The 13,031-nt window shown below is 46.7% G+C and overlaps 1 protein-coding gene across 2 annotated transcripts in view; it reads left to right on the forward strand.

Moving 5' to 3' along the window:
- MGMT (O-6-methylguanine-DNA methyltransferase) overlaps positions 1–12,418 on the forward strand; it is a 138,035-nt gene extending 125,617 nt beyond the window's left edge. For both annotated transcript variants that reach the window (XM_082286585.1, XM_082286586.1), the window contains exons 5-6: positions 4,662–4,801; positions 11,227–12,418. In XM_082286585.1, the coding sequence (XP_082142711.1) occupies positions 4,662–4,801; positions 11,227–11,358 (272 nt within the window). In that variant the 3' untranslated portion in view covers positions 11,359–12,418. The remainder of the gene's footprint in view (positions 1–4,661; positions 4,802–11,226) is intronic.
- Positions 12,419–13,031: the final 613 nt, after the last annotated feature.

Here is a 13,031-nt window from a genome sequence, read left to right on the forward strand (position 1 = left end):
TCCAGAGCATTTGTTCTCCTCTCCTGGAGCAATCGCAGGTCAGGGGATAATCAGGTGGCTTCTTGGTGGAACCACACCAGGGCTGCTCCGAGCCTCACAAACCACCTGCCAAGGAGTGCTGCGGCAACCAGCAGGGACTTGGCAAGTGCTTTGCAATTCCTCCATCCACAGACTCCCAAATCCAACCCCAGCCTGTCCAGGAGTGTCCTGGTGTGAATGTTCAGCTTAGCTGGAGCTGCTGATGTTGAAGGAGTCGTGATTTGTGCAAAGCCTTGTTTGGGTTTGGGTTTGGGAGTGGGAGTACGGGGGAGTTCCCATGGACAGCGAGGTCCAAGGGCTGCTGCTCAGCATCCAACTCCTCATTTCCATCAGCTGGAAAATTACACCTGCTCTTGCAAGTTGTAGTAAACTGCTATTGAGGGTATTGTGTAAAAAATGGGTCAGAATATCAGTTACTGCTCGAGTTAAACACCCGCCGCCTTCCAGGCAGTTTAACCTGCAGAAATACTGCTGGATGAGCTCCAGGGAGTGTTCCTTGCTTCTAAGGATAGAATTTGGCCCCACAACCCCCTCAGAAATCTGAAGGGAACCGTGTGTAAAACTGTGTTAAACCACAGATCGGGAACAGCTCCCATTAATTGGGTTTTAATGTAGCTCACACTCAGTGTGAGCCAGCCTGGATGTTAGAGGTGTTAAAAGGACGCGTTTTGGTCCATTTTTCACTGAAGTGATACAGACAGACAACAAGTTTATACATTACAGTTGTATTTCTGCTCTATTGCAGGAGATTTTGCAAACATACATGCATAGGCAATACATAAAAGCTTAATAAAAGTGCCTGGTATTTCTTGGGATCACAGCCTGGTTTGGGTGGGAAGGGACCTCAAAGCCCATCCAGTGCCACCCCTGCCATGGCAGGGACACCTCCCACTGTCCCAGGCTGCTCCCAGCCCCAATGTCCAGCCTGGCCTTGGACACTGCCAGGGATGGGAAGTGCCTCAACAAGAGCAAAATGTTTGAATTAAACAATTATCTCTCCACCTGTCACTTGCTAGGTCAGTCTGGGACAGGGTGGCAGGTTTAACATGGCTTTAATAGTAAAGAAAGCTCAAAATTGCTAAAAATACGTTTTCTTGCTTGGATTCATTGTTCATACCATTGCTTGGTGTCAGTGAAAGTTCTGCAATTTGAGTGTGAATCTGTTCTTCCCGGATCCCAGAGCCAATTTGAGTTTTCTGGCTTAGGTGGAAGCTGCTGCTGCAGGGGGAACTGCTGTTTTCTAGACAGATTTGGGTATTTTTGAACTGTTGTGCTTGAATGTTCGAGGGTTTTCCTTACTAATAGTAATAAGAGTGAAAACCAATAAGTGAAAAAAACCAACAAGAAGAGTTGTCTGTGTAGTACCCCAGGCAGGCTGTGAAAGAGCTGCTGAGGAGGAACAAGTGTTTATAACTGTCTTTGCATTTGCAAAACTCTGGGGGGAAAACAAACAAACAAAAAGAAAAGAAAAGAAAAAAAAAACCCACACAAAAATAAACCAACATGACAAACAAAAACTAACATTCCCAGCAATCAGTGTTGAGGGGGAGGAAAAAAAAACAGGCTGTCTTTAATTCCTCCTAATCAAAGAGATTAAAAAGGATGGAAAGTGAAGCTGTGGGGTTTTTGGAAGCTCTCTGGCCCCAAGATCTGTGTGGGGAGATACAGAGGGGGCAGGAAGGGACTAGCACTGGTCCCTCTGCTCTTCCCTCATCCATCCTGAGTCCTGAAGGACTGAGCCCCTCACCAACACCAAAAATGTTTGTTAGAGATGAGATACAAACACATTGTCTGGTGGAAGGTGTCCCTGCCCATGGCAGGGCGTGGAATGAGATGATCTTTAAGGTCCCTTCCAACCCAGACCATTCCATAATTCTGTGATTATTAGTTGGAAGTGTATGATTTTACTTCTTTGGACTAATTACCACCTTCAATTACACTGTTAAAAGTTATGATACAGCTGGTGTTCAAGTAAAATTGATTTTCTCTCCATTATCCCCATGGATTTAACATGTTTGTATGGAGAATTAAGGTCCAGTGGGCTGTTAGGAGGGACCTTGGAGATTTAGGCATCAACAGCAGGTTCAGGGTAGGTCCTTTCTTGGAACTTACAATTTACCTGTAAATATTCTTCCCTGGGAGGGTGGGCAGGCCCTGGCACAGGGTGCCCAGAGCAGCTGGGGTTGGCACTGGATGGTCAGGGGTCACCTGGAGGGGGGGTTTGCTGACACCACGTGCAGGTGGGGGCACAGGAAGGACAAAACCTCGTGGTGCTGCCAGTCGTGGTTCAGTTCAGCCGTGGCTCCGCTGGCATCGGCCTCCCCAGGACATCAAATTCTTGTGGAACCAGAGAATTCCTGTGTGTTCATTTTTATGTGGGGATTTTACAGCCTTTTATAACGAGATTTAACAGCATAAAACCTTGGCACACGGTGAAAATTGGGGAAAGTTCAGCCATCTCATTTGGGCAGGTTGTGCTCACAGGCACTCACACTTGCAGACAGTTTAATAACAGTATTTGGCACTGTCTCTTCGAGCTGCTTAAACTAATTAATGCATTTGCTCCCCACAGGATGAAATTGAGTTTTCAGATACATTTCCAACATGATGTGCATGATCGCTAAATATTTCATTCTTTTGAACTCTTAACTTCACGAGTGTTTCATGTGGGAGCAGAGGCAGGGCATCTTCTGCCATGACAAATGTGCAGTGGCTCTGGCAAGTGGATAATCTGTGCCCCTGTCTGTGAGAGGAGGATAATCTGTGTCCCTGTGTCAGCCCATCCTCGGGAGTTTGGGCATCACGAGGCACTCTGGTGCTGGGGGCTCTGGAGCTGCCCCATCCTCCCTCAGCTGCTCCGTGTCCAGATGCACTTTGTTCCCTTTTCTCCCTGATTCCAGCAGGTTCCCAGAAGTTTCAGCTCCATCCCATCCCAACCTGCCAAAACTGAGGGTAAGAAGGGGATTTTCTGCACTGGGTGTTGGTTGTTTAAAAGATGCCATCAAGGCATCCCCAGGACCCCTGAGCAGGGGGGTTAAAGCTAATCCTGCCAGATTAAAAAGGTTAAAAAAATAGTGAGGACCAATTTGGTTTGAAATAAACCTTTCTGAAGGAATCACAGTAAACAAAATCTGTTTGCCTAAGGAAACCCTCGTAGCAATCAGCCAGTAACACAACTGCTTGTGCTAATGAACCCAAAGCTGTTAATGTGGTTTCTTCAGTTAAATTGATTCATGAATTTTGAAGAGAACATTATCTAATGAATTTTCTTTGAATAGAAAGCAATTAAAAGGACAAATCAGTCTGATTAACCCCAAAGTCACCCTACTGCCACAAATGGTGTACAGTTTGAAATTATATCATAAAAAACTAGAGCAGATTTGCTATCTCTTTGCCCTCTACTAATCCATGTAAATTAATGAACAACAAAGTTAATTTCTTTGATGACCCTTTTCTCGTATCACCTGGATTATGCTGATGTTTAATTTGCTTAATGTTATAATAAAGACTAAACAGATTTTTTCAATGAAGTGATTATCATTCCCTTCAGTTAAGAAGTGATTTTTATTATTTAACACACACATAACGCCGTATGGGTTTCCTTTAAGAACAAAATCACATTTCTTTACCTTCCTACAGAAGGTAATCAATGTCTTTTTTGACAACTAAAGAAAGAAAATGGTTTTAATCAGTTTGTTTCTTTGCCAGAGCAGGAGGCTGAGGCTCTCAGCTGGGGGAAGGGGTCTCTTCTCCTTTTTTTTCCCTTTTTCAGTCACCAGCTCACTCCTCTCAGTAAGTTATCCACGAGTTAGCTCTTCAAAGCTTTTCCGAGTGCCTTGGAAGAGCAAGAGGTGTTCAACCCAACTCAAATCCAAACAGGACTGTCCCTTTTCCTTCCTCAAAACAATCCTGAGCTGGGTAACACCCTGAGATGCCGAAGAAAGCAGCTCCTAATGCATTTGCTTGTTCATTATTTCAGCAATTGGAACGCTTAAAGCAATTTGCTGCCGAACTGAAATTAAAATAACGGCCGACACATTACATTTTCTTTTCCCCCTGTATCACCAAGGATGTGCAGGACGTTCAAGGTCACAGCCAGTCCTTCCACTTGGCAGTGTGTGCAGGGCTGAGCAGTAGCTCGGGGGTCTCCACGACGGAGCGCAGCCAGCCGGGGTAATTCGGAGAGCGCTGGCTCTAGGGCGTCTCTGCCGCGTCCCAGCTGAAGTTGGAAATTAGCTGGAGATGCCAGGCCTTTGTCAGATAGGTACAGCCACTTATTCCTTTCCCTTTTAATTTGACTCTATGCTAATTTGTACTCCGCCGATTTAATGGGAAAAACCACATTGTACGAGTTAACAGGATAATTGTACTCGAAGCAAATTAAAAATAGAGGAAAATCAAAGCCTTAAATCCCTTTTTTATAGTGATCGGTTACTCCAAGCGCTCTCTCTGATAATCATGCATTTAAATGTAGTCATACAGGGCACAATAACAGGACAGTGCACGGGGCTGCTCCAGTTTAAACTGGAAAACTGCCATTGAGCCTCTCTTGGCGTTGGGGTTTTTGACTGTTTCATCCTGATTTCTGCAGTCAAGCAGCACTCCCTCCCTTTGCCTTGCAGACTCCTTCACCAGGCAGGTGCTGTGGACCCTGCTGAACGATGTGAAGTTTGGGGAGGCCGTTTCCTACAAGCAGCTGGCAGATCTTGCTGGCAACAGCCGAGCAGCCAGAGCCGTGGGAGGAGCCATGAGGAGCAACCCGGTGAGTCCACGGCACCTTCCAGCCCAAGCTGGTGGGAGATGCTGGATTTAGAGAGCTCTGCGGGCTGAATGTCATTAAATTAAATTTATCTGCTCTGAAACCTGGTCTGCCATGAGGAATAAATGTTTTTAATCAGCACTAATGCACAGCCCAGATTAGAGTGATTTATGCCCTACCACTTATGGTGTTGGGTTGGGAAGAGAAGCACTTCTGTTACTCACCAGCCTCTGCACAGTTCGTTGTTCTCAAACTTTCTTATGTATTTTTAGGTCAGGGAAGTCTTTTGTCTTCCACATGGACCTTATTTGGCAGGTTATGAGTGGTTCTGGTCGCGTTAAAAACAGTCCATCCACTCTGGCATAAATATGATTCTGAAAACAAGGCCAGGAGCACCCTGGGCTAGTGGAAGGTGTCCCTGCCCATGGCAGGGGGTGGAATGGGATGAGCTCTAAGGTCCCTTCCAGCCCAAACCAGTCTGGAATTCTGGAGGTGAGTTCTAACCCAAACCAGCTGGAGAGAGCAGCACTCTGGGTTAGGCCTGTGGATTTTGGAAAAACATTATGTTACACTAATTGATCTCTGTCCGTTTCCCCAGTAATTATCTTTCCCTTTTCTTCATCTGGGTGTAGCTTTTCAGGTGTATTCATGCACCTGAGTCACCCAGGCTGGTGTCTGAAGCTGATGTGTGGTTCAGTGGGTGCTGTGTCCCGGTGTGCCTGGGTTGGGATCAGCCCCATCCTGGCTGGCAGGGTTTGGGGGCTCAGATGGGTGGACCTGCACTGTTTGAGGAGCAGCTCAATTCCCTAAAGCCACAGGGTCACAGAACCCCAGAACAATTCAAGTTGGAAGGGACCTTAAAGGCCATCTTATTGCACAGTTCCCCATGGGTAGCACCCAGCCAGGGAGACCCACACAAGTCCTTGTGGGGTTGGGCTGTATGGCCACCCTGGTATTTCCAGCATCCATCAGATCTCCCTCTGAAGCAGCTCCTATAAGCAGCACAGAGCAGCGTTTTGTCAATGCCCCACATTGTACTTGACAATACAAACTATTTTAATATGATGGAATGCTTTCCACTATAATCTGGTGTACATTAAGATGAGGCAATCCGATGCAAACCTGCAGGAAACAGTTCTCAAAGAATAACAATCCAGCGTTGTGCAAAAGGAGATGTAATTGCTATTGCCTAGAAATGTACCCAGCTTTGCCCTCAGGCTGCAGTGGAGCAGCAGCATCCAAAGTAGCGGTAACAGCAGGTTGTGGTGTGAAAATTCCTGCTTTTTCCCCTGTGAGGAAGGATGAAAATAGTTCTGAAAATATACAGCAAAGCTACTGCAGTTTTTTTAAATGGGGTCCTAGTTATTATTGCCATTTCCCAGCCCATACCGTGGCCGCAGTGGTTTCTGTCCCCAGCAGAAAATTTTTAAGCGATAGTTATAGATAATAATGTATAGCTGTAGGGAAAAAGAGCTGTATTAATATAATACCACCTCAATATTTCATCACAGAAAGCTGATGATTAAAAAAAAAAAAAAAATCAGTACTATAATGAGAGTCCTGCCCATCGCAAACCACAATTTTGCCAGTGCTCATCTCCTGGAGGTAATCTGAAATTCCATCCATATTCCACGTGCAAACACACACACACACATCGTCCTTTTGCACTTCAGTGTGAGCAACTGTTCACTGCTCCTCGTATTTCCCACAGAAATGTCTCCCTGGTCCTTCACCTGTGAGCCATCCTGTGCAGGTTGGCTGTGCGTAATGCACACGGATTTTATGCATGAGGTGAAATATAAAGATAAATTGTGGCACTGCAGAAAACCCCCTCACCTTTGTTAGTTCTATATATAAAGCCATCAACTCTTGCGAAAACAGATTTTCTGACCCAATTTGCAACTCCTCTACGTTGCAGCCTCATACAAATGTTATTAAAGAAAATACTGAGAGGACCAGTGTGAAAACAACACGGGAGGTCAGAGATTCCTCAGTAACCACCCAGGGTCTAAACCCTCAGTCCAAACCCCAAAGCCATCCCTGGAAGTGCTCAAGGCCAGGTTGGGTGGGGCTTGGAGCAGCCTGGGGTAGTGTTAGATGGATTTGTGATAAACCAGATTTAGTGAGAGTGGTAGTACCAGGAAAAAGGACCCTTTGAAATAACCCTGAGCCGAGCATCCCACATCATCCCTCAAACACTTGGATAAAATCACAAATCTCACCTTTCTCCACCAGATACCAGCCTGTTTCTCCCTCCTACAAATCAAGGCTTGGTCTTTAGTTTGGGCAGTGTACATCCCACAGGTTTCCCCTGGAAGCTGGGGTGCTTCACATAATTCATGGGCTGACCTTCAGCTTTAGGAGAAGGTGGAAGAGGTGCCAGCAGCAGCTGCCTCAGTTTATGCCCAGGACAGGGTGGGGATGGCTCACCTTTCGCAGGAGAAACTTCCCGGAGTTTGCTGTGGTTCACACTGATTGCAAGGTCTGTGGTCCTCAAAGGGAACCCATAAAGTTCAATTAAAAATCTCATTAGACTGGTAGAGGAGGATCAAGAAGAAATCACAGAGGCTCATGGGAAATGGAGAATGTTGGGCTGATTAGTCCAAGGCCATCCTAAATGAGTGCTCTGTGCCTTAAATAAGATGTCTTCAGCGGTCTGATCACGGCACTCAGAGCTGCCTGCGCTGGGTTTGTGCCCTCTGCAACTGTGCTGCTCCTTGGGCTCACCCCAGCCAGGGGCACAGCCTGGTGCTGGTATCAGTCTGTCCTAAATCAGGGGTATTACATCAATCCATCCTGAGTCATGGATATAATATTGAGCTACATCATGGATATTCAGGCAAAATGTATTTAGCATTGGGGGAGCAGTCGTGCACTTGTGAGAAGATTGTGAAGGGTGGATCTGAACCGTTGTGGACACATAGAAGGACCTGTGTGCTCATTCATGGAATCATGGAATGTCCTGAGCTGGAAGGGACCCACGGGGATCATGGATCCAGCCCCTGGCCCTGCCCAGACCCCCCAACACTCCCACCCTGGGCATCCCTGGCAGCGCTGTCCCAACGCTCCTGGAGCTCTGGCAGCCTCGGGGCCGTGCCCATTCCCTGGGGAGCCTGGGCAGTGCCCAGCACCCTCTGGGGGAAGAACCTTCTCCTAATATTTTCATTCCTAACATCTTCACTGCCTTTGGTGGCTGGTGATAACCTGGGACCCACCTTGGGTCACATCACAGGATTTGTTTCTGCTGGGGAAGAGGGGGAGAAAAAGCAGAGGGTGGAACTGGATCATCTGTAAGATCCCTTCCAGCCCAAGCCAGTCTGGGATTCTGTGACATGAGCAAACCACAAGACTCTTTTTTGCTGAGTGTGTCTCAATGTGATACCTCAGCTGTTTCCATTATGGCCTGGCTGCTCCAGGCAGATTCAGGAGCTCTCCAGACCTTCAGCTGTGCCATGGGACGGTTCCCTCGCCTCAAACTGAACACTGGGAACGACCAGAGCACCAGAACTTGCTAAATGCAGTTCAGAGTGATCAATCCCATGGGCAGGGAGTTTTCCCCCCACCTTTTTTCCCTGAACAAACGCATTCTGGAGGAGTTGGTTTATTCACAGATCGCCATGAGCATTAATGACCGGCCCAGCCTTGTTCTGCCACTCACCCAGATGGCTGTTGATAAAGATTTAGCATCATGTTCCGAGTGTCAGGGCTGTCAGTAGTGCTGAACCATTTGACCAGAAGAAAAAACGCACAGGGAGCTATTGATTACAGCTTCTCAGTGTCACTTGTTCACCAGGATTTAGGTATTGATGAGGCTGCGAGTGAAAACAAGCTCTTTCCCTTGTGGGCCTCTACCCAGAAGAACAAAAGCGAAGTTGGAGAAAATATTCAGCTGGTGCCCGAATCAGAGGGACTCCAGCATCGATCCGAGGGCTCCTTCATGTTATTTTTTTGTTGGATACAAATCTCTGGGTTTGGAAGTTTTATAGCGTTTGAGGTAGGGGCTGTGTGTGTGATGGATTCGTGGAGTAGAAGAATTAGATTTCACAGCATGAAGATTTCAGCAGCACTATAATATTATGAGCTGCTTGGTTATTGATAAAAATTACATTAAATGTAGCTGAGGCATTAAAGCTCCAGACTAGGGTAGTTCTCCCTCTAAAATGTCCTTAGGGCCCTAATAAATTTTAGCAGGTTTAATTATTTTAGTAGGCTGAACGTTGTCACCACAATTAAGCCAAACTGAAGCAATATTCAATATTTTTAAATTGCAATGCTGGTGTGGTCTTTGTACCACTTCTACATCCAGAGCTGTGGAGGGTGACGGGTGGGTGCTTGTGTTGGGACAATCTCAGCATGGAATTCTTTGGTTTGGGCATGGAAAAAAGTGGCATTTATTTCATCCCTCCTCTTTTTCGCTTGGTGGTGAGCAGCTCAGCCCCATTTCCCTGTGCTGTGAACGGGTCCTGCACCCACCCAGGGATCATCCAAGACCCCACACTTGAAAACAAAGTCCTTTTTTTTTTTTTTCTCCACCGAGATTTATAACCTTACCACCAAAATCTGCTGCTTCACTGTGTGTATTTTTAAAGAACTGCAAATGAACCTCAGAGATGTTCTACAGTGTATTATTATGGCTTTGTCAAGCCAAGCCTCCTGCAGTAACTGCAGGGAGTGTAAAGGCAGAGAAACCCTGAAACAGAAAAACACTTGCAAAAAAAACCACAATTTCTTTGAAGAAGTCATAAAGCAACTGTGGGATGGCCTGGCATGGAGCAAAGCTTTTACTGGTGCTCACTGGAGTTGTCACAGATGCCTGAATCACGTGGGGCATTGCCACCTCCAGATAAAGCAGATACTGGAAGCATTTTTTACTTAAACCTTGATCAACAATAAGCACCTGTGTTTATTCCCATTTAATGTGGGCTGAGATTAAGATTTTAAATTTCAGGCATTGAAAACAGTTAGGAAAACTGAAGGAACACCCCAAAAATAAAACCCTCTCAATTTATGGTCTAGCCAGAAGCTCTTCAGCTACTTTGGCTCAAATATACCACAGTGCTTGAACTGTAGTGATTAAATGGGATTAAAATGAGTCAGGGTAAAGTGTGTAATTTGTCTGTGTGTCTGCTTAGAAATAAATTACAATTTTTGACTTGAAGTATCCAGATTTGTGAGAACTGCCCTTTTGGGTGAGTTACTGCTGTCCCAGCTCCACCGTTGCAATGCCATTATTATGCAGTTACCAAAACACACCCGTGATTAGAGATGATGTATTGCAGTTTTTATGGTGTGTACTTCAGCTATGATAATCACCTGTAATAAAAAAATAAAAAAAAAAGCCCCACATTTATGTTCTTCTCTGCATTATCAGTCCATTATGTAACTTCTGGCATTGATTTTGCAGAATCTGTGTCGTGTGGTTGTAAATGATAGGGAGTAGAAGGCAGAGAGGGGGGGAAAAAGAGTTCTTAGAATTGGTTAGGTCGGAGTGAAACTTCTCCTGTTGGATGTTTTAAAAATTCATAACCCATTTTGGATTGACTTGCTGCTAAATAATAAATGGTGCCTTGGTCTTCCAGAGAATTTCTCTGGGGTACAAGTGGAGGTGCTGCACTGAGGATCTGCCAGGGAGCCGAGGCACTGGGATCCCTTCTCAGTAATCTGTATTTTCCCAGAAGCCCTCTAATCCTGGGATGATCATGGAATCCTGGAATGGAAGGGACCTCAAAGCCCACCCAGTGCCAGCCCTGCCATGGGCAGGGACACCTCCCACTGCCCCAGGCTGCTCCCAGCCCCAATGTCCAGCCTGGCCTTGGGCACTGCCAGGGATCCAGGGGCAGCCCCAGCTGCTCTGGGCACCCTGTGCCAGGGCCTGCCCACCCTCCCAGGGAACAATTCCTTCCCAGTATCCCATCTAAATAGTTCCTCACGTGCATTTTGGGTCTGTGAGGCATCGCCCCCCGCCCTGGGCACTGAGGGCTTGGCTGGCACGGGGCAGCAGAACCTGCTGCTGCAGGGAAGATTTTATATATGGCGTTCAATATCTCAGGTTTATCCTTCTAAAGACTTTACATCATTTTTATGTATTAAAATTCCTGTCCACGTCTATTTTTTCCCTAAGAACTGGGGTGATCTCGGGGGTGGTGATCAGCTCCGTTCATGCTCTGCCGGGAGCGTGGCCCTGATGTGGCTGCTCCGTGTCCCTGCAAGCCCGGTGCCACACAGCTCCTGCATTTTAGAGTGCTGGATTTATAGACTCGTGGAACCACAGCATCATTCAGGCTGGAAAAGACCAAGCCCATCGAGTCCAGCCTGTGGCAGACCCCACCAGGGCACCGAGGGCCGCATCCTGTTGTTCCCGGCGCGTTCCCCGCACGTTCCCCTTGGCCTCACCCTTTGCTCCTCCCGGATTTTTATGTGTTTTGCAGATCCCCATCATCATCCCGTGCCACCGGGTGATCCGCAGCAGCGGGGACACCGGCAGCTACGGAGGGGGACACCTGCTGAAGGAGTGGCTCCTGTCCCACGAGAAGCTGCAGAAGGAGAAGCTGGCGCGTTGATGCGGCCGCTAACCAGGCACGCCACACAGCCACGGCTCCTGGGCTTGTAACAAGCTCTCAGAGCACCCAGCAGAACTCAGAAAAATGGTAAATATTTGAGTGACATACAAATATAATGCAACATCCAAAGTGAAATGTGTGGTGGCACCACTATATTAAAAAAGCGGGATGCGTCCTGGGGGAGGCAGCTCGGCTGCCCTTTCTTGTTTTTACATTTTACAGCAGAATGACTACAGCGATCCAGGCCTGTTGTGCATGGATTTTGTTCCCATCTCCAGTCCTGTTTTGTTCTATTTTTAATGTCCATTAAAGCAGGGATAAGGGAGTGGGAGGGACGTGGCAAATATGAGGTGGAAGCTTCCCCCTGAGGAGGCGTCTGGCTTGCGGCGGGGGCAGCCCAGCCTGGCACGCTGGGCCCTGCCCGCCCCTGCCCAGCTCCCCCTCCCCATTTTGGGGCATAAAATGGTGTTTTACCTAAACAGGAGTTAGGGGGGCACAGGGAGATCTATGCAAAAGCAGGCAGCTGTTGAATTCCTTATTCCTGCCTTTTCTTTTTGGACTGGGAGATGGGAATATTTTTTTTTGCATCAACAGGGGAAGAGGTGTTGATGAAAACTGTACATTTTGGATGAGCGGTTTGATTCGCCAAATTAAGCAAAATATTGAAAAGCTCATCGTAGTTGCTTCCTTATCAGCAGCACATTCCTTTATCATTTGAGTTTTCCTTCAGATTTCTGTTTTTCTCTGTTACCCAAAGCTTTATTTCCCGTAGCCTCTCCGTAGGAAGGATTCAAGAGACATTAAAGCTAAATTTTGAGGTGGTTTTAGCAAGGTTCTCTGCGAGTACGAGCCACCAGAAGCTGAAATTTCCGGTATGGGAATCGTAAATTGTAACATGGAAATACTGATTTTTTTATGTGTTTTATCATATTTTCATGGATGTCTCTTTAGAAAGGCCATTGCTACCCCCCAAAAATTATTGTGTGGCAATGCGTTAGTTAATCCAGGGTTATTGATACCTCGGAATTACTTCAATAAAAAAACTGCTTTGCATGTGCAAGTGTCTTTGGGTCTGTTTATAAATAAAACACAGGGTGTGATATATGGGGAAAATAAACTATACCCCACTGTACAATATAAAGCTGTATTTTTATCAAGGGTTTCTCGTGGCGATATAAACCACAGAAGCAAAGCTCAAGTGGTTTGTACGTGTCACCAGAACCCCGAGATAAAAATATGGCCTTATAATATGTACAGTTTGGGTGTATTTTATTATTTCTTTATATCTCTGATACATGCTGCCACCAAAAGCAGGCGGCAGCAAACGTCAACTTTAACCTTTCCCACATTTGCATCCCTCGATGGGGGTTTTTTTTCAGGTGTTTGGGTTTTTTCAGGGATGTGACTTAGTTTTTGTGGGGACGGGGATGGGGAGAGCTGGGTTTGGGGTGGGTAGCGCCTTTCCCAGGGAAACAGCCAACTTTGGGAGTGAAATCCTGTTCTGAGGCAGAGATTCGGGGTGGGCAGGGACAGGCAGGGATAGAGAGGGACAGGGATGGGCAGGGATGGACAGGGAGAGGGGCAGGGCCAGTCAGGAATGGAGAGGGACGGGTGAGGTGGACAAGGATGGGCAGAGACAGGGATAAGTCAGGGATGGACAGAGCCAGGAAGGG

The sequence above is a fragment of the Coloeus monedula genome (genome assembly GCF_965178545.1).
Source record: "Coloeus monedula genome assembly, chromosome: 8".
NCBI classification, from domain to species: Eukaryota; Metazoa; Chordata; class Aves; order Passeriformes; family Corvidae; genus Coloeus; species Coloeus monedula.